A 24,634-nucleotide genomic window follows, 5' to 3' on the forward strand; every position below is an offset into this window, starting at 1 on the left:
TCTATTTTAGAGAAAGCTGCAGATGGCAGTGCGGATATAGAAGTCCCGGTTCGGTGCGGGGAAATGTTCGCCTCTTTTGTTGCTTTCATTTAAAAAAATCTACCCTCTGCTTAAAGTGCGGCGAAGCCACGCTACAGAGCTAGGCAGCTGCTGTGTCTCGTCAATTAGAAAGCGCGCCCTCTCGCCCAATGACGTTTTTGTTTTGTTTGTGGTTCACTTCGTGCTTCTGTTCCTCCTCCTCTCCTTTTGTCTCTCTCTCTCTCTTTGGCGCTGCTGTTGGCGAGAACGTTTTGCCGCATCTGGCCCACGTGGGAAGACGAAGTGCTTTGAAATAACATAGTAGTGTCGAGAAGGGGCCATGTCTGTTGGAAAACAAGCGCATGGCAAATATATATACAGGCTGGCGAAGGCTGGCACCCCAGCCGTAAACTTTCGACAGTGAAGAACGTGCGTCTGCGTACGTCGTTATATATATATATATATATATATATATATATATATATATATATATATATATATATATATATATATATATACTGAGAGAGAGATACCGCAAGAAGAGGAAAAGGAAAGCAAGGAAGTCAAACGATTGAGCGCCGGTTTGCTACCTTACAGATGGGGTAAGGGAAAGGAGGAATCGAAGGTGGAAATAGGGAGAGAGGGAACGCTGCATCCACTCGGGATTATGCAGGGGAGGACTGTAAATCGTCACAGAGGCTGGTGCACTTGAAAATCTGTATTAATGCGCGCATGGTTTTTCGCGCTAAGCAACGGATGTTGCCAGGGCGCCGGTCTTGTTACTCAGAAACTGGTATGATGAGATGTGTGTCGCTTTCGAACATAACTTGCGACGCATCATAAAAGAGCAAGGAGACATGTGACATACAGCGCTGTACGTTATGTTTGTATCTCACTTCCTTATTCGTACGCACAAAGTCGCTCATCATCAACCAACTACTCAGACAGTTGGATTTCATGGATGCTTGTGCATATATGATTCTATAACTCGTGATCTTGTGTTTCAGCGACTCGGCGCTGCTTGGTCCCCGATCTGCGATCCGGATTGAAGGCCCGCTTTGTCATCTGATACGTTCTGTCGCATTACGTTGACATGTTGTACTCCGTTGTATGCACGTCTCGACAAAGTCAGAATTGTTACTGCAAATTGGGAAATGCCTTTTAGTGCTTCATTGCATGGTAGCTGTGGAGAACGCAGCACGAAAAGACATGGACAAAGAAAACCGTCTCATACGCGCAGTACGAGCGATGGTTTACATTTTAAATATTGTTGTAGCCACCGACACCTTTTATTGTAGCCAACCACAACATTATAGCAAACTACACATTAAACGCCAAGACTGCTAACCATCGCCAAGTAATCTAGTTAACTAGCAACCCCTAGTTTACCTTTTACAAACTGTCTTTATTCTAGTTCAGAAGCGACAGTGATTTCATTTCAACTACGCTGTGGCACATAATCCAAGTCCTCATTTTTTATAATTTAGTTTCCCGGATGTATCTTGTTTTTTCACGAATATCTTTTTTTCTACGTGTTTGTGCTGTTTACTTTTTTGCGGCGATGCATCTCAGCCAAACCGCTCTTGTTCTACAGGTGTATCCGCACCTTTGTGAAATATATAGAAGGAAGACTTCTTAGCATCCCTTCCGCACTTTGAACATTCCATTTCCACTTCTTAACTCCATAAACTTCGCAAATGCATGCTGATGTCGTATCGTATTGCACCGGGTTATATAGTGCCTGATTAGGGCCACACATCCTGCGCCCATTTCGCGTATTTAACTCTCGTGAGTATATCATCGGCTCCGGTCCACGACTGTGGCGCTTGATTAAAGAAGGCTGTGCGGTACGCGTTCTTAGTTCACTCACGTGATTTACGACGCCTCTGCATAGCGGCGAGCTATTTGAAATTCAAGTGCACGGGGTTTTCCGATAGCAGCAAAAAAGGTTGCGTTTCACAAGTAACTGGGAAAAAGATACTCTGAACTACTAAGCATCCAGACAGAGGCAAATGGCATCTTCAGACGTATGTAAAAGGGACTGCAAAAGACCTTTTCTCTCAGTTGTCTTTGGCGACCCTTCGAAAGATCCAATAATAATAATAATAATAATAATAATAATAATAATAATAATAATAATAATAATAATAATAATAATAATAATAACAAATAATATTAGACGATCCCAAACCATGGACACGTCGTAATCTGTCTCCAAAACCAACAAAGCTTCACTTACATAGACAAACATCGGGAATTCGTTCTGCATAACTTTTTCTCCCCTATCGCATGCCTGGAGCCTGGGGCTTGTTAAGCTGAAGTGTGCAGCTTTCTTCTGCAATACGGCGACGTATCTCATGGACAAATAAGAGTTCATTTGGTTGATTGATCGATTGAATGGTTGACTGATTCACTTTTCTTTTTCGACTCACATTCGACTTGGGTGTCAGAAATTTCAACTGGCGGACTCAAGGCTGTGCCCAGTTTCTCACTATTAAAGGGCGAATGTCGCCCTCTCCTCGCAGTGACGTCGCGAACCCCACAGTTCCTCTCGACCACGAGCTTTAAGAGGCGCGGGATTAAGCTATCCAAAGCCGCCCAGCGGCAGCGCAAGCAGCGATTGTTTGGTCACGGGCGTTGGGACGGGCAAGTCGCGGGGCACCCTCGGAGGGCGGGGCGTTTTTTTGGGGGTCCGGGCCCCAGGCCGTGATTGCCGTGCCAACGACCTCGGGTTCCAAATACTACACCCCGTGCCGCGACTGCGCGCCTTATAACCTCCCCCCCCCCCCCCCCCGCCCGCGGGGCCTCCCGGACCCTGCGCCTCTTCGCCGCGCGCCTCCTCCCCCTCCCCTCGGAAGCCGCACGCACCCGTTTTATGCCTCCGAATCGCGGCCGTTCATCTCGACCCAGCGGAGTGCCGCAGTTTCGCACCGCTCTCGGAGAGCGCGCCGCGTGGGCGAGCCGCGTGTTTGTAAACAAAGAGTGCCTGCACTGCGGAGCGTTACGTTACAATCGGTGTACAGTGCGGTCCACTGTTGTGTGGAACGCGCGAGTTTGGAACACGTGCTTTTTTTTTTTTTGCGCAGCTACACATTTCTGAATTTCATGCATCAACTTCTTTATTATTGACCAATTTCCGGGGAATTTCTGCAAAATATTCTGTGCCATAAATCAAAACGCTGCTCTCTCTCTCTCTTTCAAATGCAACAAATTTATTGCGAATTGGTCCGGCCGTTGTCTCATAAAAGTATTTCTGCGTTTTACATGTATTTGGACAGGGTAATCGGAGTCGGCCTCGAGCTAAGGCTTCCTATTAAAAGAACACTAATGAGGAACCCCAGATCCTTTCGTAATATGGTAAAGCATTTTCTGAAGATTGTTTGCGTCCATTCCGCAGGAAAAGGTTTATCACTAGTTGGGGAAAAAGGACAAGTTTCTCTTTCCTTAATTACTCACCGAAACATCAACACCAGTACGTCAATGTTACGTCACAGACATCAATCACCTTGCGATACCGATGTGTATCTTCGTATTTAGGCCGTCTTGACGAAGGAAGAAGTGCTCAAAATATGCTAGGTTGAGTATTTCGGTCCTTCACATTGAAATGTCAGTCCTCCTCTAGAATAAACACTTGAGAATAGACAGTTACATAGACACAAGCAGAGGCTGACAAAATCTGTGACATCATTGCCAGAGGTTGCGGTAAGCAATTTCAGGGTTGGCGTGCGACACTTTCGTTTTTGCGTCTTACCGAGCCTCCTAGGACAGTAAATGTAGCGGCTCTGCTACAGTAGAAGCTAGGTCTGGTACCAATGCCTATAGCTTTGTTATTAGCCTAAATTAACGCTTTAGTGTCCCTTCGGTGTTTAGCGCCCAGTGATCGTGGAAATACCAGGACGTGTTCTACAGTTCACTTGGCTTGTTCGTGTTTCAATAATGCGCGTCAGTGAACAAGAGACATGCGACATTCTTTTGTTAAAAACAGAACTTTTATTTACAACATTTTAGCTGAGGTATAGGCAACGACAAAGCATACCGACAACAATGACCAAGTTGACAGTTCCTAGAAAAAAAAAAAAGAACACTTTGTTACATCATTTTTGATGGCGTGCTTACCCAAACACGGCGTCTGGCGTGTGGGCGTGTCTTTTTAAAATTTTTTTTTAAAGCTAAGTAACAATGTATAGCACTTCAAATTGAGCGCGCTGTCGAACGCGCGCCAACAGTAAGCGACGTCTTCTCACAATGTGCCATCTACACCTCCGCACATGCCAGTGCTCCTCCTCACCTAAACATTCGCAATTATTATTATGTACAAATGACTGCAGCGTCAGTTGCGCGTGTTGGATTCAGCGGTCTAATAAACATCTAAACATCCGTTACGCAGCCTATCGTACACTCGTTTTTTTTTTTTCCCCTTAAGGTAACGTCCGGTGTAACCCCATCAAGGTGTAGTCAGTACAACAGCTGCCAAACGACCCGGGCGTCAATTAAAGCTAGGAAACCTTTCAGTCACTTCTAATTAACGAAGAAATCTCGACTTACGAAGCCAAACTCGGCTTCGAAGACTTGCGGAATCCCCATTCAATGAACTCGGCTGTACGTTGTCTACCTTGTTCAAACCAACAGACAGTGCCGAATGTCTGCGTTTATCTTGTTCAGCATTATTTAGTTCAGCATACGCCGTAACATCTAGCGTAGCTGCAGTGACGGCAATACACTAGGGGTTCCATGCTGAGGAACAACAACTGATCAACGTTTGTGAATGGGAAACGTGTGCTGCGGTTGCCCATGCCTGGTCTGCAGAAACATGCACTGCATGCAGGAACACTTGTCACTGTCTCGCGGTGCGTAGTGCAGCGCTGACACGCCGCGAAAGAAAAAGCGTGACTACCCTGAAGCTATCAAATTGATAGCTGCAGTACTTACCGGCAGCTACAGTTATCTCGTATCATTAAACTTCACGCACGATTGCACCACATTCGCATAGCGATCGACAGCGGGAGAACAAGAAAATCCGCGGTATGGGGACAACGTTTCGACAAAGGGTGCTTGTCTTCGTCAGGGTCCTGAGGGATACAGGTGCTCCTTGTCGAAGCGTTGTCTCCGGGCTGGACATTCCCTCGTTCGGTACCCCTGTTGGCCACTTCCAAGTTTTCATCTTCCCACAAACACTTTTTTCTGTTTCGTTCGCCGTTCGCGTCTGCTGCCATCTTCACCTTTCATTACGTCTCTCATTCGACCTCAATCTAAAGGCTGTCGACAGACGTTCCTCATGCGATGTCAGCAGTTTGTAAATAGAATTCTTACAGGGCAACAAACAATTAAGGGCGTAGGAGCCAGCGAACATGGAAGCCTCATACTCATTGTGAAAGTTTATAGTTGGTAACACAGCAGAGTGTGGGTGTAGGCCAGTCGGTGATCCATGATTTGGGAAGTTATCGCAAAGAACACAGGAGTCTTGAACAAAGGGACAGCACAAGGCGGTGCACATAAACGCGCCTAGTTTAGAAGGAATGTGACGTAGCAGAGTGTGGGTCACAGACCACGCCTACACCCACACTCTGCCACGTTGCGTTACTTCAAAAGTAGGCACGTTTATGGGTACCGCCTCGTGTTGTACCTTTCTTGAAGTCTCGTGTGCCCTTTGCGGTAACTTCCCAAATCACGTATAGTTGCGTTGGTCTCAAAGGAAACCGGCCTGTGTGCGTCTGTGTTTTATATCCTGCAGACTAGAAGAAGCAACGAAAGCGGACCACGTTATACGAGACGCACGACTTCCGAGCCATTTTCAAGATGTGCGCCTGGGTCCGATGTGATGCCGATTGCAACGCTATACAGATTAAAAAAGATAAAACCAGCTGCTTGTGCGAACACCGAGAGATAATGAATAGAATGACCGTAACAAACAAAAGAGCAAAACAAGCGCGCTGCCATTTGTCTTGCTGCTTCAGCGAAAGCAAAAAAAAAAAACAAATATACAAACACTCTTCGTAAACTCTTCACGCACATCATGCATGGCACTCGTCTCGAACAATATATCTAAAAGAAAAGCACATCTTGCACCAATACCCATCCGCCCCTCCTTGGGGGCAGTATTGGAAGCTGTACTCGCACCGAACCAGCCAGCAAAGTGACCTTTAAAGATGTCTCGGACAGCGTCGTTCTGTTAAATGCCATGTTACTTATTCTCAAGCGTGTCGAAATAGCTAAACGCCGGTGTTCTCTCTCCAGACATTTCACTAACTGCCACTTCTATTTCTCCTTCCCTCCGCTAATGCGAAGTTTCGAGAGTAACGCGGTCCCTATACTGCTGCGCTAGGTCGTGTCGGGTAAAATAGACTTTAAAAAATATATCTACACTGTTAATCTGTCGCGTGTTTGAAAAGCTCCTGAGCGCATTTATTATCATTGTACGACCACGTTCTTGCTGGGTTTCGCCTCATTCCCAAGGTCGTCCTATGACGTAAAACGTTTCGGCGACTGTACCTTCGTATTTGTCCAGACTCGCGCTCAACACTCGGACTGGTACGACTACTGCTATATTCGTACGAGCCTCATTTTCAGGTAACGCTATAAAGTTTGATCTTGTGAAAGAAAAAAAAAAAGAACTTCAGCTCCGAGCAGCGCTTCCGCCCGAAACAACAGCGCGTGCCTTTTCTTTCTTATTTTTTTTTTCCTTTCACCTCTGCGCAATGCAACAGGTGGATTTGTTGCGAGTTGTTAACTATAGCTGTGATTACAGGTGGACCTCGCGTGTTGCGTGCACGCGAAGAAAATGTTGTTGGGATGCCAAACTCAAAGTTTTCACCCGCCTTGCGCGCCTCCCGTTGTCAAGAAACTCTGCAACTCGCACGACAACCCGCGAACCGCAGCTCTGTAAGACCGTGTGAATCATCACTCTCTATAACAGGCCATGCAGGAGCGCTCTCTTGCAGCATCTAACAACTTATCCTCTTGTCAGGAGGAAAGCAATTCTCGACGGCGGCATTCCAGCCTGTCAGAGAGGGCCGGTCGTGTTGGCAAACTTGTCTTTTTTTTCCCACTTCGAACTGTCCCGAACCCGCAATAGCACCGATGATCTTTCGGCACACAACGGGGCGGACAGCAGTTCTAAGCAGAGAGTCTTCAAAACAACAGTTTGGATTAGTCCCTGTCGTAGTAAGTAGCCATGGGAATCTTGGAGCCTCGCCTCCGACACGGCGGGCTGCAGAAGCTGTCAGGTGACGTGGGTGCCGTGTGGGAGGCCTTGGGGAGGGTGGAGCTGCCGTTGGCTTCACCGCATTCGCCCCTGTCCAGACGCGAGCGGTAGTGGTTGACGATGAACTCCATCTTCTTCAGGATCTTGTCGTCCGAGTCGAGGTCCTTCTCGCGAAGCAGCTCCTGCAGCAGGGGCGATATCACGTTGGGCCTCTGCGACTTGGTTGGGCTCGAGTGGACCACGCTCCTCTTGGAGCCGGGCTCGGTGAACAGGTCCGGCGTGAGGGCGGGTCTCGAAGAACCGCGCTGCCGGAAGGCCCAGGTCTTGTTGACGGCGCCATCGGAGGCGCCGGATCGCGGTGAGGTCCGGACCGGGGGCGGACTCCTCCACGAGCAGCGGCCCGGAACGCCTCGCGTGAGGAAGCCCTTGTCGGCAATCATGCTCCCTTCGCTGCTGTGTGACCGGGAGCGGGGCAGAGTGGCCAGACCGGCGTCCACAGAACGACGCCTGGCGCTAGGGTTGGGCGGAGTCGACGACTGCCGGACGCGCCCGTTGGTCGTTGGCTGCTGCTGTTGGTGCTGCTTGGACAGCTGCTGTTGCTGATGGTGTGGAGGAATAGGGGACGTGGATCCGTTTGTGGTCAGGTTCTCCGTGCTCGTGGCCCGGTGGGGTGTGGCGAGGTAGGGAATCCTGGACTTGGCGGACGACGCCGGCGGTGGGGGAGTCTGTCTGGACCCAGCACCGGAGATCGAGTGCCTCGGAGAAGAGGTCGTTCCGTTCGTCTTGGCGGGAGACGCGGTGGGCGAAGCGGACGACGCATAGCTTTCGTCCGTTGACGCAGCGCCGCTGTCGATGACGTCGTGCGAGCGCGGCAAGCCTCCGGCAGAGTCGGGTCGGTCCGGAGTTCCCATCTTCCAGGAGGCGGAGCCATTGGGGCTTCCGAACTCTCCCGGCTGAGGCGTGACGTTCCCGGTCTTGGCGATCTTGCGCGGCGAGCACTTGCGGGATCCGCCGGGTGTCTTGGCGAACTCGCCCTCGGACGTCTCGCTGCTGCTGTCGGCGGGCACTCCGCATCCGCCGCTGCTCGAGCTGGTCGAGTCGTCGCTGCAGTGTGATATCCTCGATGGGGTCAGGTCTCGGTCGTGGTCGCCGGTGAGAGAGTTGTTGTGCGGCAGGCCCCTGTGTGACATCAGCGGCGACGTGCTCCCGTAGGGGTAGCTCGGTGCGGGAGGTCTGCGAAAGAATAAGGGACGAGATGGTCAGTGTTGCGAAGTGAGCCTGATGCGATTACGGTATCAAGAACTTCTGCTGCAATTATTTCGCAAGCGTCTCTGCATTAGCGCATCAAGTCGCGTGAAACGATAATTTAGTGCGCAGAAGGTAACGGTTATTGTCGGGTTGCGGCTGAGGGTGTTAGGAAATGCTCTGAGCCATCCTGCCCTGCATTTAAGGCGCCTCACGTTCTACGCACAGTGTCGTTATCAGCACGAACAAAAGCCACTCCTCTTGGTGACGGATAAATGGGTGGACGGGTTTTCCTTGTGAATTTTTGAACTATTTATTTATGAAGCCACTTCTCGGCGAAGTACGAAAGGAAGCAACAATTCAATCGTTACACCCGTTTATAACAAATATTGCTGCTAAGTGTAAGCTTATCGGACCGCAACAGAAGTTTGCACTGTGCGCCAAACGGGCCCATAATTGCTATATTTGCTAGATCAATGTCTCAAATGAACTAACATTTGTTGATTGACATATCGTCACAAGGAACACACCGGCAGACGCAGTATGTGTTACAAAGTTATGACCCGACATCCAAATGTACAAGAAGAGAGTTTAGGTATGCAGCACTGACCTATTGTATGTGACCTGCATGGTTGGACTGCCACCCTTCCCGGGAGTCATGGTCAGCTTTGCCGAAGTCGATGTCCTGTGGCCTGTAAAAAGGAAAAACGAAACACAAGAAGGTTTCCTCACTTTATTGGGCCAATTAACTTTCTCCGGCAGAAGCTGTGACAGAGAGAGCAGAATTAGCTCTATTGTTCCTACATGCCTTGCGTGCAAACCTTCGAAAGATTGCCCCCATACTTAATTTTGTTAAACAGTTTAACGAAGTGATGATAGATTGGTGCCCTCTACCGCACCAATACCATGGCACGAGGATTCTTTCAACACACGAATATATGTTATTACTGTATTCTAGTACAGAAAGCGCAAGTCACTCCCGAATTTCTTGGATACCTTGTATGCAGAAAAAAAAAAAGGAACACGCATCGCACCCGTTATCAATATCACGCAGTATCACGCAGTATCACGCAGTAGATCGCGTGGAGAGATTGCCCGCCCGACGCTCACCTGATCTGCACCGGCAGGGGTCATGCTTGTCGAGGTAGTGCTCCAGCGTGTCCCATCCGCCGCCCACGCGCACCATCACGTGACTGCGGAGTATCTGCGAGGAGAAGCACAACGTGGAAAGGTAATGTCGTAAGCGATCAGGTCCAGTTGGCGCTCCAGTTGACAAAGAAACTGTGCTGATGCAGCAACCCAGCAAAAAACGAAAGGCACAAGTTCTCGCGCGCCTGCAACATTGTGCCTCAGTCCTTGTGAAAATTAAGGAAGAGCTAAGGTGCTTGACAGACACACACACACACACACACACACACACACACACACACACACACACACACACACACACACACACACACACACACACAATATGCTGCATCGTCAAGCTGTCCCATTTGCACGACAGTCCGTAAAGAGTCAGAGCCATCAAGGAGGGAGAGAGAGAGAGAGAGAGAGAGAGAGAGAGAGAGAGAGAGAGAGAGAGAGAGAGACGGAGGAAGAGGAGACAGAGGCCACAAGCAAAACATAACCAGGGCCAGCCCGCAGTGCACACGATATGCGACACAGAAGATAATAATAATAATAATATTTGGGGTTTTACGTGCCAAAACCACTTTCTGATTATGAGGCACGCCGTAGTGGAGGACTTCGGAAATTTTGACCACCTGGGGTTCTTTAACGTGCACCTAAATCTAAGCACACGGGTGTTTTCGCATTTCGCCCCCATCGAAATGCAGCCGCCATGGCCGGGATTCGATCCCGCGACCTCGTGCTCGACACAGAAGATGAACCTCACATAAGTTTGTGAGTTCCTGGAACTCTAGACGTCTGGTCCTTATAGCGCCAGTATACAAGCTCGGAGTCACGGCGCTAAGTTAAGATGACCTCCACGGCTGATGCTCATACGTAAAGTCTCGCATACGTCATTATGCCAGTATCAACACTATACCGGCTTGCTCCGAGAGAACCTTATCATCTACCGTACACCCTTTAGAGGGTAATCAGACAGTTACTTCGAACGTTTGTCTGTCTTTGCTCCACCAGTTCTTTCTCTGAAAAGCAGGCAACACGTCGCACTCCATTGCACCAACTTCAGAAGTACTGAAGACGGCCAAGCCACGGCTGCTGTCCGTTTCCAATGTTTACGCGTTCAACACTGAATATATACTCACCCGTACGAAGATGAGCACCTTGGTGTCTCCAATCCTGTACTTCCCGTCCGCGACTCGAATCATCGGGAACTGAGACGGGCAGGTACACCTGTTCAGCAGGTCCACGACCTGCACGACACACATGGAACGCAACGCTCAGAAATCGAACACACTCTCTATAGCGGTAACAATGATGAGCTGGCAGGAAATGACAAACAACACAAACATAAAAGCGTCACAAAATATGGAAAATTCGAGTGATCGACAACGGATGAACAAGGGAAGACTAATGGCGAAGCCAACATTTCGGTGAGGGTACTCCTCTTCGCCAGGGCAACAATTGACACCTGTCAAGACGTTGGTTTTCGCGCTGAGCTTTCCCTCGTTTGACAAGTGTGCATCCCTGGCAGTGAATGTTGTCGTACAAGTCGCGCATGACTTTAGTAAGCTGTCGTCTTAGTAATTCTTACGTTTTAATCCTACTGCACATAAATGAGCTGAATCGTGGCTCGAAGGTTTTTAATAACGTTAGATATGCACCTAAAGCAACTGCCGCAGCCCCGGTGAAAGTCGATAAAACGGAGAAAGCGTTTCACACAGGCGGAAACCGCGAGTTCAATATTTCCCTTGTGAGATATTCAGAATGGCGGCGTGCTATGACCAGGCATTTCATGAAAGCACCGGGACACAACTCAGCATTCGTGACCATCCCCCCCCCCCCCCATACCATAATTATCATCACTCTAAGCGCGTTGCCACATACAGGTTTCCCCCAAACGCCTTTCCACTTTACCTGTCCTACGCGCCAACACCATAGCAGCTTCAACTTTTCCTTTCTGTCAACCTTGTTGTTTCATTTTATTTCTACTCATTTTCCTTTCTCGCCGTTCTTGTATGGGAATCGGTAGTGAAGAACGAGTTCCGTGTTAAGTATCTCCAGTGAGCAAAAACTGCATTTCTCACTACCTCTCCTAAAGGAAGTGAAAAAACAAAAGTAAATGCAAAGCAGAACGAATGACTTGTTTTCATCCTTCCGCCGGTCGGTCCTCCTTGTGACTTTTCCTCCTGCAGCGCAAGCCATCATAAAGCCTTAGGTGCGTATCTATCTGATCGGCGATGGCGCCAGAGAAAGTAATGACCAGACCGTTTCCGGCCACAGACTCGTCGAGGCGACAACGATCGAAGACAAAAGTGAAGGATCATCGGTTCCAGGCAGAGGAGCGGGAGAAGGGGCCCCGTCAGTCGGCGATGGCGAGAAGCTTCGCTCGTACGCATTTTCATGAACTCCGCTTATAACGCAGGCCGCGCAGCTGCGACGGCGGCATGCAAGCTGCCTTCCTGCGCCACACCGCCGCAGCTGTCAATGCCGGCGCCCGCGCGCGCGCCGACCGCGGGCTTTGCCAGCATGCTTGCGCCATTAATAACCCGCCGCGTATTCGTCTCCCTCATCGCCACAGTGGAGCTCGCGTGGCTCCTAGAGCAGCGGCAGCATCTCGCACACTGCAGCCCTCCTTTCTCTGTTCTTTCATTTTTTTTTCTCCGAGGCGTCCTTTGACGGGTTGAGGCTTCCGATTGTGTGCTACGGCTTTGTGCCGGAGGCGAGCGGCGTGGCTCCTAGGAGGCGAGACCAAGACAGAAAAGGCGGCGACCCGTCGTCGGCGCCGCTTATACCGTGGAGCGTTGCGTAGGGATGAACGGCCACGATGCAACCCCCCCTACTCCTTCCGAGACTCCTGCTACCAACCCCTCCCCCTCAGAGGACAACTGCTTCTGCATCAAAAAGGGGTACGCGCTGCCTCGGCACGGGGGTTGAGGGCCCGCTCGTAGAACCGGAGTAGCGGCATTCGGAAACCCCGAGGTCGTTGGCACGACAATCACGGCCGTCAGTGCGTGGGCCTCGCAAGCTCGGAGCTCTGCTGGAATCTCGCGTTCTATGTGACTCGCGACTCGGAGCCGAAGCATTGTCGTGTGCCGATGCCTTATTGCGCGTCGGTGCCTGTATGGCCGCGATTCGGTGGGGTCTATTACTCGGACACCTTCGGACACCTGCAGCGCGGATACGTGAGCACCGCCATGGCTTCGTAGACTATATGCTTTCTTAACAATTCACACCCGGAAAACAGCGAACGTCGGTTGGTAAAAATGCAGCCAGTGCGTGCGCGTTAGGCCAGTCAAAATCTGCAGAAACATCACGCCACCTTGCAATCAGCTATTATCGAAACACCCTCGGATACTCGTGTTGTTTCTTTCATCGCAGTGGCTAATCCTACTAAACAGCATTCTCCGTGAACCGAGCTGCGTGGATCCCTTTGCTGTAGCTGTCTCTGAAACACACACACACACACACACACACACACACACACACACACACACACACACACACACACACGCGCGCACGCACGCACGCACGCACGCACTCCGTGTTAGGCGTCCGCTGAGTTTGCGCGGTCAAGCTTCACGACCGAAGTTTGCGCAGAGGCGCGGCAAGTATCCCAACTACGTAATAGTCACAGTGATACAGCGCAATTACGTCATCCCACACTTTTCCTTCAGCTAACTACTGGTTTTCTCCACGTTCTTCCTCTCTCTCTTTTTTTAAATTTTTGGTTCAAGTTCTCCGACAGCGAAACTCGCGACCGCGCAAATGCGAGCCCACGGCAGCCGTAACGCGCAGCCGCAGGGCCAGGGACAAGTGGGAAGGCAAAAGCATGTCACATACGCAGGAAGCGCGCGCGCTTTCAAAATAGGCGCTGCGCTGTACACGCGCGGGTTTATCTGTCGGGTGCTTCTGGAATGAAGCGACGGCAGCAGCCGCAAGCCCGGCGGGTGAGGAAGGTCGCGTGCGTGCGCGCACCGAGAATAGCGGCGACGTACACGGGCCACGCGCACCAACACAGGAGGAGTGCGCGTTCCCTCTCCTTGCCGATTGCCGACCGAGGAATGCTGCACCTCGTTCATCGTGCGCGGCTCGTGAAGCGCGCGCGCGCACTGCGTACTCGGGCGCGTATTTATCTTGTCGCTGCGTTCGTCGGCCTATACGTGAACGAGTGCGTATTTTTACGTCTCTGCGCGTGTGCTCGTGCGCACGCACGTTTTGTGTGTTCGTGCGTGCGTGTGTTGTGTGTTTGCGCGTGTCTGCATGCGTTGTGTCTTCGTGCGTGCGTGTGTTGTGTGTTCGTGTGTGTGTGTGTGTATTGTGTGTGTGTGTGTGTTGTGTGTGCATGTGCTGTGTGTTCGTGTGTGTGTGTGTTGTGTGTTCGCACGTGTTTGCGCGTGTTGTGTGTTCGTGTGTGTGTGTGTGTGTTCATGCGTGTGTTGTGTGTTCGTCTGTGTATGTGTTGTGTGTTCGCACGTGTTCGCGCGTGTCTGCATGTGCGGTGTGTTCGTGTGTGTAAGTCTTGTGTGTTCGCACGTGTTTGCGTGTGTTTGAGCGTGTCTGCACGTGTTGTGTGTTCGTGTGTGTTGTGTGTGCATGTGCTGTGTGTTCGTGTGTGTGTTGTGTGTGCATGTGCTGTGTGTTCGTGCGTGTGTTGTGCGTTCGTGTGTGTGTTGTGTGCGCATGTGCTGTGCGTTCGTGCGGGTGTTGTGTGTTCGTGTGTGTGTGTTGTGCGTTCGCACGTGTTTGTGTGTGTTTGCGCGTGTCTGCATGTGTTGTGTGTTCGTGTGTGTGTGCGTGTTGTGTGTGCATGTGTTGCGTGTTTGTGTGTTGTGTGTGCATGTGATGTGTGTTCGTGTGTGTATGTGTTGTGTGTTCGCACGTGTTTGCGCGTGTCTGCACGTGTTGTGTGTTCGCACGTGTTCGCGCGTGTCTGCACGTGTTGTGTGTTCGTGCGTGTGTGTTGCGTGTGCATGTGCTGTGTGTTCGTGCGTGCGTTGTGTGTTCGTGTGTGTAAGTCCTGTGTGTTCGCACGTGTTTGCGTGTGTTTGAGCGTGTCTGCACGTGTTGTGTGTTCGTGTGTGTTGTGTGTGCATGTGCTGTGTGTTCGTGTGTGTGTTGCGTGTGCATGTGCTGTGTGTTCGTGCGTGTGTTGTGTGCGCATGTGCTGTGCGTTCGTGCGGGTGTTGTGTGTTCCTGTGTGTATGTGTTGTGTGTGCGCGTGTTCGTTCGTGTTCTGCGAGGCCGTGCCAGCCTGAACATAGACCTCGTGACTGTTAAAAGCAACCGTACTGCACAACTTTGCTTTCCTATTAGGCTGTTTGTGTACGCCGTACGCGGCTGTCTTGCCTTAGCTTCTTAGATGACCGAGTACTACACATGGGGAGCGAAGCCCTGCAATACGGGTGGCAGACTACAGAAGCCAGTCTACATCCTGCGAGTGGCAACATTAAAGGTTACTGTTTACTAAGAAATTGTAGAACTCAACGTAGAAACTCAAGGGCTATAAGAAACGCAAATTATTTCCGTTGTTCCGCCGGTGTTCCTTAGTGAGGGGCACCTAAAGAAACGTATTGGTTGGCTGATGGACAACTGAGCTCACTGGAATCTATCGAATTGCGCCGAGAAGAAAGCGGAATCGTCGAATGCAGAGCGTTGTAACTGTCACGAAAGTTACGTCGCATCGACACACCCTCTATGCAACATGAGGCCTGCTGGTTCGAAGTGCGAGGTCAGATGGCTAAGGTGCGAGGGCGAATCAGAAAGTCTTTGTCCCTATTTTTTATTAGCCAAAATAAGGTGCATACAGGTAATTACGAACATACGCGCTATTCTACGTACCTTACACTATTCTTCTACACAGTACCTTCCCCGGTTCAGACACCCCCCCCCCCCCCCCATCTGTCCCATCGCAGCACTAAATTTGAGATGCCCCTGTGGTAGAATTCGTCCGGCTGACTGTGCAACCAGCGTCGGTCTTGGCTTCACGGCGTTTAGCGAACTCGCAACACAATCACCTCGCATTTTTCAAAGCGAGACACCTTTTCCCATACGTGGGCTGAATTTCCCTGCGGATTTCGATGGGCGTTCGTCCCTTTCTCCGTAGAAAACGAATCACACTCCGTTGCTCGCGCGACGTGGACGTGTGAAGCACAACCGCCATCTTCAAGAACTAACAGCAGCGCCGTGCCGCGAAGCTACCGGCAAATGATGCCGGGCCGGTCCAAGAAATGTCCACCGCTGGGAATGGATATGTTGACTTCACATTTACAGCCGTAAGTTGGCCCAAAAGAAAAATATAGGGGGAAAGACTTCCTGATTCGCCCTCGTATTTAGCAGCCATCGCATTGCGAGGCCAACGAGCAAGCAGGGGACGTTGCTGCGAGCACGTTTTCGTTACTCGGGACGTTGGAATCCAAACTACGGCTCCTCTGGCATGATGTTGCCGCCCTGAACTTCCGAGGTCTCTCACCAGGAGGCGCCGGTGCATAGTCACTACAGTGCCACTAGAAGCGTGAGAACGCCTCGTCTGCGCCTCTACCGCCGCTGCAAGTGCGGAGCTGACCTGACAACGTCGCTAATTTCATTTGCATACGAAACGTCTCTGCATATTTATTCAGCAGCCAGCTATTTCTTGCGGCAGGTACGGGAAAAGCTTCACCTCGAATGCAACGCTCACTTAAGAGGGACGTCATTGAGCAGCAGTAAATCAGGTTATACCAACAAAGTATTCTTTCACGTAAACTATTTCCGCTGACCCGAACGAAAATTGTTCGTTCTAAAGAGAATCTGTAGGAACTCACTAGGTCGTCGAACGATGAGTTTATATTTGGAGTGCAGCGCATATAATCTTTGTGCACAAGCATCACATTGTAGGAACTACTCAACCTGGCAACGGATTAACAAGGCCCGACTAATTACACTGTCAAACTGTCAATCAGATCACCGCAAGCTGACGCGGAAACTCCAGCGCGACGTTCACCACTCGCCCTTACTTTTCCGTTTCTCGTCACGGCTTGGTCAAGCCTCCGCTAGCCAATAGTGCGATAGTCTTGCTATTCCGGAAGCGCAGTTAACGAATACCGCCTTCACTTACTATTCTACTGTTACTATTTCTTACTAGTCATTCCCGTAAATGACACGAAACGCGGGGTCTGCCGACGAGCTTTTAATTCGAGCGAGCGCGAGCCCGCCAGAGTTACACGCTGAGCTCGTGCACTAAGACAGAAGCCACATTTTCTCCGCCGTTACATCGTCCACGCAGAGAGGCTGACGCAAGGGCCACGGAAGCTGGCATCTCCTTATCGGACGGACTCTCCCGATAACGCCAAGTGCGCATCCACACCGTCCGCAGGTTAAGGACGACGACGACGAGGACCACCAACAGCGGCGAACGTCCGACCGCACCCGCCTATCTCGACGACCTTCTCAGGGTCGAGTGAAGGGCGTTCAGATAGGGAGCGCGATGCTTGGTTGATTCGTTCCAAGCAGCGCGCGCTCGAGTGTCAGAATGTCGCGAGTATTACGCGGAGCAGGTGCGCTCGCGAAGAAGCGAGAAATTATTTGGCACATTCGACTTGCGAGTAATGAACTTCACTTTTACGCTGCGGGCCTGTCCGAGATCAAGGGTTCGCGAATTTGTTTAATGAAGCAGCTTCAAACTTGGAAAAAAGAAAGTCAGCAGATTTCAGCTATTAACCCAGGTTATGAGCTCATTACTACAACCGCATGTTCTCTTGGCGGAAACTATTATTAATAATAATAATAATAATAATAATAATAATAATAATAATAATAATAATAATAATAATAATAATAATATTGTTGTTGTTGTTGTTGCCTTCAAAATTGGCACAAACAAACTCTGGGGCGTAGCCTAAGAACCGGGTGTTGGTTTCATACAAACAAATATAAACAAAACTACGAAAAAGTTCTCAATAAAGCCTCTGTGAGATGCACGCAACTTCACCCTCGTCAGCTGTCGGCTCCGCAAAATATTTGCCAAGATGTGCACAATACTGACATACCACTAGGCAAAGGACAAAAAAAGAAAAGAAAAGAAAGCCTAGTGCGACTAGTGAGGGGAAAATAATGGACAGCTGAACTGGACTTCACCGACCACCTCAATCAGATAGTTTTGAATCCTCGTTTTATCGATTTGTTCCACGAATGTACAAGATTACTGCGACTCCTCGAGCTCGCACGGATCCATGCAATGGGTCACTAGCGGCCTCTTCTAGTACGGCCGCATCTGAGTCACCAAATCAGGTCTCTTAAAGCCCGCTACTCTTAAAACGACAGCCTATCACTGATAAGAGGCGAAGACCACAGCGGTTTACCCAAGGAAGCCGTCCGCAATGATCCCGAGTACCGATTGCGCCGACGGAAAAGTCTACCTTCAGCCAATGTCCCTAGCACAATGCCCACTCACATAGTCACACCTCTTGACGGCGCAACACCAACACGTACCGCGACCTTGTGCGGTAAGAGTGGAAAGAAAGATGGAATAAAGGAGGAGAAAGAAAGTGGAGGCGTAATAAAAAGAAAGGGGGGAGAGAGTATGGAGAAAGAAAAAAAACGAAAAAGAAAGCTCAAAACAGGGACCGGTTAACGCGAGAACATCATAGTCTGTGGAATAGCTGTAGAATAGACCGCCGTCAGCTGTGACGACCGTATGTAGGCGCACACAACGCGAGTGAGACTTGGACAAAGGCTTTCATGGTCGACCGATGCATCGCAGGGACAGCGATCCTCAATCTTCTGAGCTTAGAACCGGCAGACGTGCTACAAGAGCATCTCGCGGTAATAGTGTTCGAAGACGGAGCTCGTCGTCACACAGAGTTACTTCGAAACTCGTGACGAAGACTGCATTTGAGACTCGCACACCTTCAGTGAGAAAAACCTTTAAGACACGTCTAAATTGAGATCACGCAGCCGTTCCGCGGTCCAAGTGTCCGAGCAGACGGCGAAGGAGGGTTACGACCCGGCGGGGGATGAATTAAATAACGAAGCTCTCAATTTAGAACACGGGCGGCGCTTTCAGCTGTCGCTCAGCGAGGCGCTGAGGTGCTAGGCGGCGACGACGTCTGTCTCGGGTCCAGCGAAGTGAGACGACCATTGAACCTGCTTCGGGGAACGGCGCACTTCGCGCACCCCGGTACAATAATATCGTCGGCCGTATCCGGCTCTTCTGCGGCGGCGGCCAAGAGAGCATCGGGGCTGACTTGTCTGCAGGCACCCCACAGCTTCGGGCAACAACGAAAAATGGCGAGTGCGTGCGTGTGTGCGCGCGCGAGAGGGAGAGGGTGAGCGTGTACACAAAAAGTATAGCTCACTGCTGAACCGGAAGGAGCGTAATGAACGCGCGATACGTAAGTGCGCAAATCTCGTCCGACCCGACTGCTTGTACCAACGACCGCATCGGAGAAGGTTCCAAAAACTTCGAAAAGCAACATTTTCAACGTGTCGCAAGTCCTAACAGGCATATCTCGGTCTCGGAGCTGCGCTATCTAGAGAGAGAGAGTGAGAGTGAGACAGAGCGTATGAGAGGGAGTGAGAGAGAGAGGGAATAAACTTTATACACAAGAGCACACGAGCGAAGGTAGCTCCTCGACGATGCGCCAATAACCTGCGCGGACCTCTCTCTACTGACGCTGTGTAATGTCTAAAAAGCTGCACGGTCGACGGTACATCCTCAAGTGGCCGCCACAGCCTGCAGCATAGCGCTCGGCTCTGGTCACGTGGCTCTGGTACAAAGACCGCTCTTAGCTCTGCGCTGGCGGCGGTAATTAAGGAATGCACCACAGGGAAAAGCAGACTCAACGGCCGGGGAAAGAGTGACAACGATAAGTGGTGAAATACAAACTAGCCTGCCCGAGCAGTGCAATGGAAGTGCCGACACAACAACGTCCCCTCCAGGAAGAAAGAAGACAGAAAAAAAGAAAAAAAAGAGTGAAGCAGCGTCACACCCGCAGGCCAGAGGACGCGTCAGCGGCAGCTGAGGCTCACCCGTCGGCGCTGCGGGTTCGCGGTCGAGGTCACGCACCCTGGCTGACTTTGTAACCTTGCAACAACCCACGGCCAGCGGCGGGAAAGCAGGCAAGCAAGCAAGCAAGCATTGAACCGCGACTAAGAGGCACCGCAGTCAGCCGTGATTTGTCGTTTAATTCGGGAGCACTAATGGCCCCCACGTCGCCGAGCTGCTTCGGAAACGATACGATTATCCCCGCTCGTTGGCGCCGCGCGCGAAGAAGCTGCGGGCGGAGCGCGGGTAATTTGAACCGAAAATAGCAGCCCACCACTCGCGCGCGCGCATGCTACGAGCTGTGGCGTGGAATGGCCTCATCGGTCTCCGCGGCTGCGCGCTGCTGCCACTGACCTCCCCCCCCATATACACCCGCCGAGTAGCGACGAAGGCGACAACGGGGTTGCTTTGTCCGCGTCACCCATTAATTGGAGCCGCAAGTTCGCTACACAAGTTCGCGGAGCCGCTTTAGCGTGCGCAGGCTGTTTCGAATATATGGCGACGTCAGGTGCCTGGACTGCCCCGTTTGCCGCTCTCACCGGTTTCGCAGTTCTCTCACCGGATCGCAGGGGCGTCGTGGATTGTGACGCCGTGTAACGCCGGGACGCTGTACTGTTAAATATAGTTTGCGGGCAAACAACAAGTGTTCATTACGTCTCCATTCAAGATAACTAGCAAGCTTCGAAAACCGTTTCACTGCCAAAACGAACCTCGGGCGAGAAAAAACAAAAACAAGAAAGCTGAACGTCATAATCACTGATCCCACACTCACGCACTGGCGAAATTCAGCGATAATCCGCGTCGAGACATCTGCATTCTCTTTTATTCGCGTCGAGCTTCCACGCATTTGGCTCAGCCGCCATCTTGTTTGCACAGCAAAATATATAGCTCGCATCGTTTCTTGAGCCCAATAGCTGTCTTCGCGAAGCGGACTGTGAAGACTGTGTTGCTACATGTTTCGTCAAACACGTAGCAACTGATTCACGAATAATAACCGAAACTGTGTTCGCAACGTTCCGTGCGCTTGCGCGAGAGGCGATGTGGGCCTCGTGCGGTGTGTACGTGCCGAGCATACAGGCTACAAGTGCCCATTCGCCGTAGGTGTACATAACACCCTAGACGAGATGACAGACGCACACCTTACGGCTCAATACGAAAGGCTGTCACAGACGTCAGCGGACCGTTTCACATTAACAGAAACGCGGATAAGATATACACCGACCATGACACCCAAAGTAGACATTCCCTTGGTTCAGCGGCAACACCTTAAGACCACACCCATACCTTGCAACGGGCGCCCTATCCACCACACAGACCCAAGAGCAGATAGGGCCAAAACTATCCACACGCGGTTTCAAGCAAATAAGCCCGTAACGTATACGTGGAACCTGAGGAAATACCAAAGCGACCGGCCTTCCCACTGGCAGTATAGTGAGTCACGAAGGACGACTCATGTCGGCCATCATAATAAGCGACTCCAAATCTGGAGTCCGAAATTTCGCACGGGATTGAATAACCACTGCTGCCAAATCCATCCTCGATCGCAATCGTAACCGCCACACCATCCAAATCACCTGGGCTCCGGCCCACGAGTCGCTTCCCGGTAACGAGGCCGCCCACAACCAGGCTCTACCATTCATCCTCAGAGCCGAAGGCCATCATCCACCGACCGGGGACGAGGGTACAGGAGCTGAGAGCCCGGGGTTGTCGGCGGGCGACCGCATATTGTAACATATCAGGAGATAACGCTTACGAAGAGGCAGGAAATCGTTTCGAGGCAACTCCAAACGAATACTTTCCCGGCCCCTTTTATGCTATCACGCATTTATCCCTCAGTATAATCCAGCTGCTGTAAACTCTGCCAATGAGAGAACGCAAATCCATACCACATCCTCTGGGGCTGCCCTCAAACACAGCAACTTGAATAATCCCCAGGGTCCGCATATCACTACTCCTCAGCGGTGGGATGCCACGCTGCTCAGCTCCGACCCGGAAACACAAGTCGGGTTACGGAGTGGGCAGAGGCAGTCGCCAGGGCTCAAGGTCTCCTGGCCGCCTGACTAACAGTAGACTCTCGCACGACGAACTTCAGCTCCATGTATATGGTGCCAAATAAACGTTTTTTTTCCTCCTCCTCCTCCCAAAACTGGCACTTAACTGCACCGAACTAGTCGCAGAATCGCGTGAACCTCCTGTGTCTTCCCTACCGCGGCTATTCGAGAACGAGATGCAGCGTGTCGAACGCCGGCCGTGTAAAAGAGGCGCGCACCGCCCTTGGTCGAGCAGATTTACGATCCACGCCAGCGTAAACAGAGCCGAGGGCCGGGGCCAAGCTGCCGCCAGCGGCAAGGCTGAGTCGAAGTAGCGGAAGGGCGCGTTCCGCACACAGACTCCCAACGCGGCGGCGACGGATGCACGGTGCACGCGAAACCTCGCGGCCACGGTCACGGCCGAGAGCCGACCCGCGTCTCGGCCTCTCGTCAAACCGACGGCCTCGTTTCCTCGTTCGCTGTCGTCAGGCGCGCTGTTCCCGTGCCACTCGGACGGAAGGGTCGCTCCATTCCGCACCTTTTCTTGCACACAGATATGACTGCAGAGAATGATGGCGTACGCGCAGTACGACCTCGTCACGGCGAAACGGTATATGACGAAACAACGGAGATGACGAAGCAATTGGAATTCCCTTGATATCTCCATTGAGATCCACGCAGTACGCGTAATAACGTGTATAAAGAAGTCAAATATATAACGAAGTAATTCCGGCTACACCTTCAACTTCGTTGTAACGAGCTTTCACTATTAGAGAATCATTACAGAGTTCTAACTCGGCCGTGTGTATCTCACTATTTACGGAATACCGGGTGACTGCAGACGTGGACTGCATTAGCAACACTCTTAGCGACATCTCGTGATACTTAGTCCAAACGCAGCGCGTTCGTTACGTTGCCGAGTTACATTGATGTCATTGTGAAAGAAAAACTTTGAACAGGCTGCATGGTTAACGAATTAAGTCGCTGCGGAGACTTTTCGTCAGCAACTAAGTACGAACGAATCTTGGGGTTTTACGTGCCAAAACCACCATTTGATTATGAAGCACGCCGTAGTGGGGGACTTTGGATTCATTTGGCCCGCAATACACGGGGACACGGGTGTTTTCTACATTTCGCTCCCATCGAAATGCGGTCGCTGCGGCCGGGATCTGATCCCGCGACCTCGTGCTTAGCAGCGCAACACCATAGCCGCTAAGACACATGCAGCGCCTGGTAGCAGCTAAGTAGAATATGGCTGAACACTGCTGTAACAGCTATGCGCCCTCTCTGGTCATACTCTGCGCCAGGAGATGGCGATACCAGGAGGATAACACTTAACAGTTACGAGAGATGTCGTCAGCAGTATAGCCACTCCCGTCTGCATTTTTTTTTTTGGTATGACGGCAATGCAGTAAGGCTATCGATAATACGTACGCGGACAGTACGATGAAACGACGTGCCATGCGGCATAATAGACTCCGATCGCAGTGGGGCCCTCAGCAATATCGCGGGTTATGCTATTATCCGTTCCAGATACGGCCAATACACGCGACACGCCTGAGCCGGGAGTCCACATAGCATTATTTTTGCCCAGCGAAACGAGACCGACATGGTGCAATCTCGTATCTAGGTTTCTAAAAAAAAAAAGGAGGTTGGGGGGGGGGGGGGGGGGGGGACTCGCTTACTCGGCGAGGAAGCAAAGTGCAAGAAGGAGGCGGTATGTTCACGTACGTCGTCGAAATGGCGGACACGGCTTTGCAGTACACTGAGAGAGGGCTTTATTAGAAGGAGTGGCGCATATACACACACACACACCATAGAGTGGTACTACACACTTCGCAGCCGCGTCCGATACAAGACGCCAAAGGCGAGAGCCACAATCGAGCGCCGACGACCGGTTTCAAGGGCTGGCGCGTTGCGTTTACACGGTCGAGATGGGCGCGCGCTCGGTCGGGCGACTGTGATGACAGGGCTCCGTGTGGGGCTCACCTCCACGCGTGCCGGCTTTGCACATCGTCAGCTGCGTCCAAGAAGAAGTTGCGCGCAGCGCGCTTATAAACAGCCGGCATGAATGTCAAACGTATACTCTGTGAAGCCTTCGCGTGCGGCCCCCGCAACGCCTTCATAAAGGCTCGTGGGGGAAGGATGGAACGGGGGAGGCACACGCTCAAGTTGGCCCAACTTCTGGCTTCTGGGTCCAGCATGGTTCCATATGAGGCCAATAGCAACCAGCGCATCCACCACCATAGCCAAGGTGCCGGCCACCATCGCCCAGCCTGTGTATCAGTATACTACTGAAGTACTTAAACTCCAAACAGACGACACAAGAAGAGACACGGACGAGAGTGTCGTCTGTTTGGCGCTTTAAGTACTTCAGTAACATGCACCAACTAGCCCAACAAAAACTTCTGCTTGAGTATCAGTATACTACGGGCGCAAGCTTCTACAGCGCCTACGTCACCCGGGCATATAGGTCACTCACGAGTACACCGATTCGTATTCGCTTCACCCTCATTTCACAATCGTGAGACGGAGCGTTACTGAGTGATCAAAAGGTGAATGTGGTCGTAAGTGTGAACGTGCGTGCGGTGAGCGCCGGTTAGCGTGTGGAACGAACGCAAGCCCAGTGACAATGATTTTGATGGGATGCGATTATGAATGCCTGATTGTCCGTGAGTGACTCACTGGATGTGAGTATGTGTGTGCGAGTGAATGCCGGTGAATGGAAATGGACGCGGGTATGAGCGTCAATGGGCGCCGGTGAGTTTTAGCGAAGCTGACTATATGAAAGCGTGCGAGCGTCGGTGAGTATTAGTGGGCGTGAGATCACGTGAGTGTGAGCGAATAGAGAGCGCGCGAAAACATCGGCGAGTGAGTATCAGTGTGTACCAGTGAGTAATCCGCCTGTTCTGCCGACCCATGCGTGGCCCGGCCGGCCGATCGAGCTACCCACAATGAAATAGATGTCCACCATCGCTACAATTTCCT

The 24,634-nt window shown here is 51.3% G+C and overlaps 1 protein-coding gene across 1 annotated transcript in view; it reads right to left on the bottom strand.

Moving 5' to 3' along the window:
- Positions 1-3,985: 3,985 nt before the first annotated feature.
- Positions 3,986-24,634, bottom strand: part of pigs (GAS2-like protein pickled eggs) — a 207,039-nt gene continuing 186,390 nt past the window's right edge. Inside the window, exons 2-5 of the mRNA XM_075685051.1 lie at positions 10,738-10,845; positions 9,575-9,668; positions 9,075-9,156; positions 3,986-8,452 (exon numbers count right to left, since the gene is read on the bottom strand). Of these exons, the coding sequence (XP_075541166.1) occupies positions 7,165-8,452; positions 9,075-9,156; positions 9,575-9,668; positions 10,738-10,845 (1,572 nt within the window). The 3' untranslated portion in view covers positions 3,986-7,164. The remainder of the gene's footprint in view (positions 8,453-9,074; positions 9,157-9,574; positions 9,669-10,737; positions 10,846-24,634) is intronic.

The sequence above is a fragment of the Dermacentor variabilis genome, chromosome 3, assembly GCF_050947875.1.
Source record: "Dermacentor variabilis isolate Ectoservices chromosome 3, ASM5094787v1, whole genome shotgun sequence".
Lineage (NCBI taxonomy): Eukaryota > Metazoa > Arthropoda > Arachnida > Ixodida > Ixodidae > Dermacentor > Dermacentor variabilis.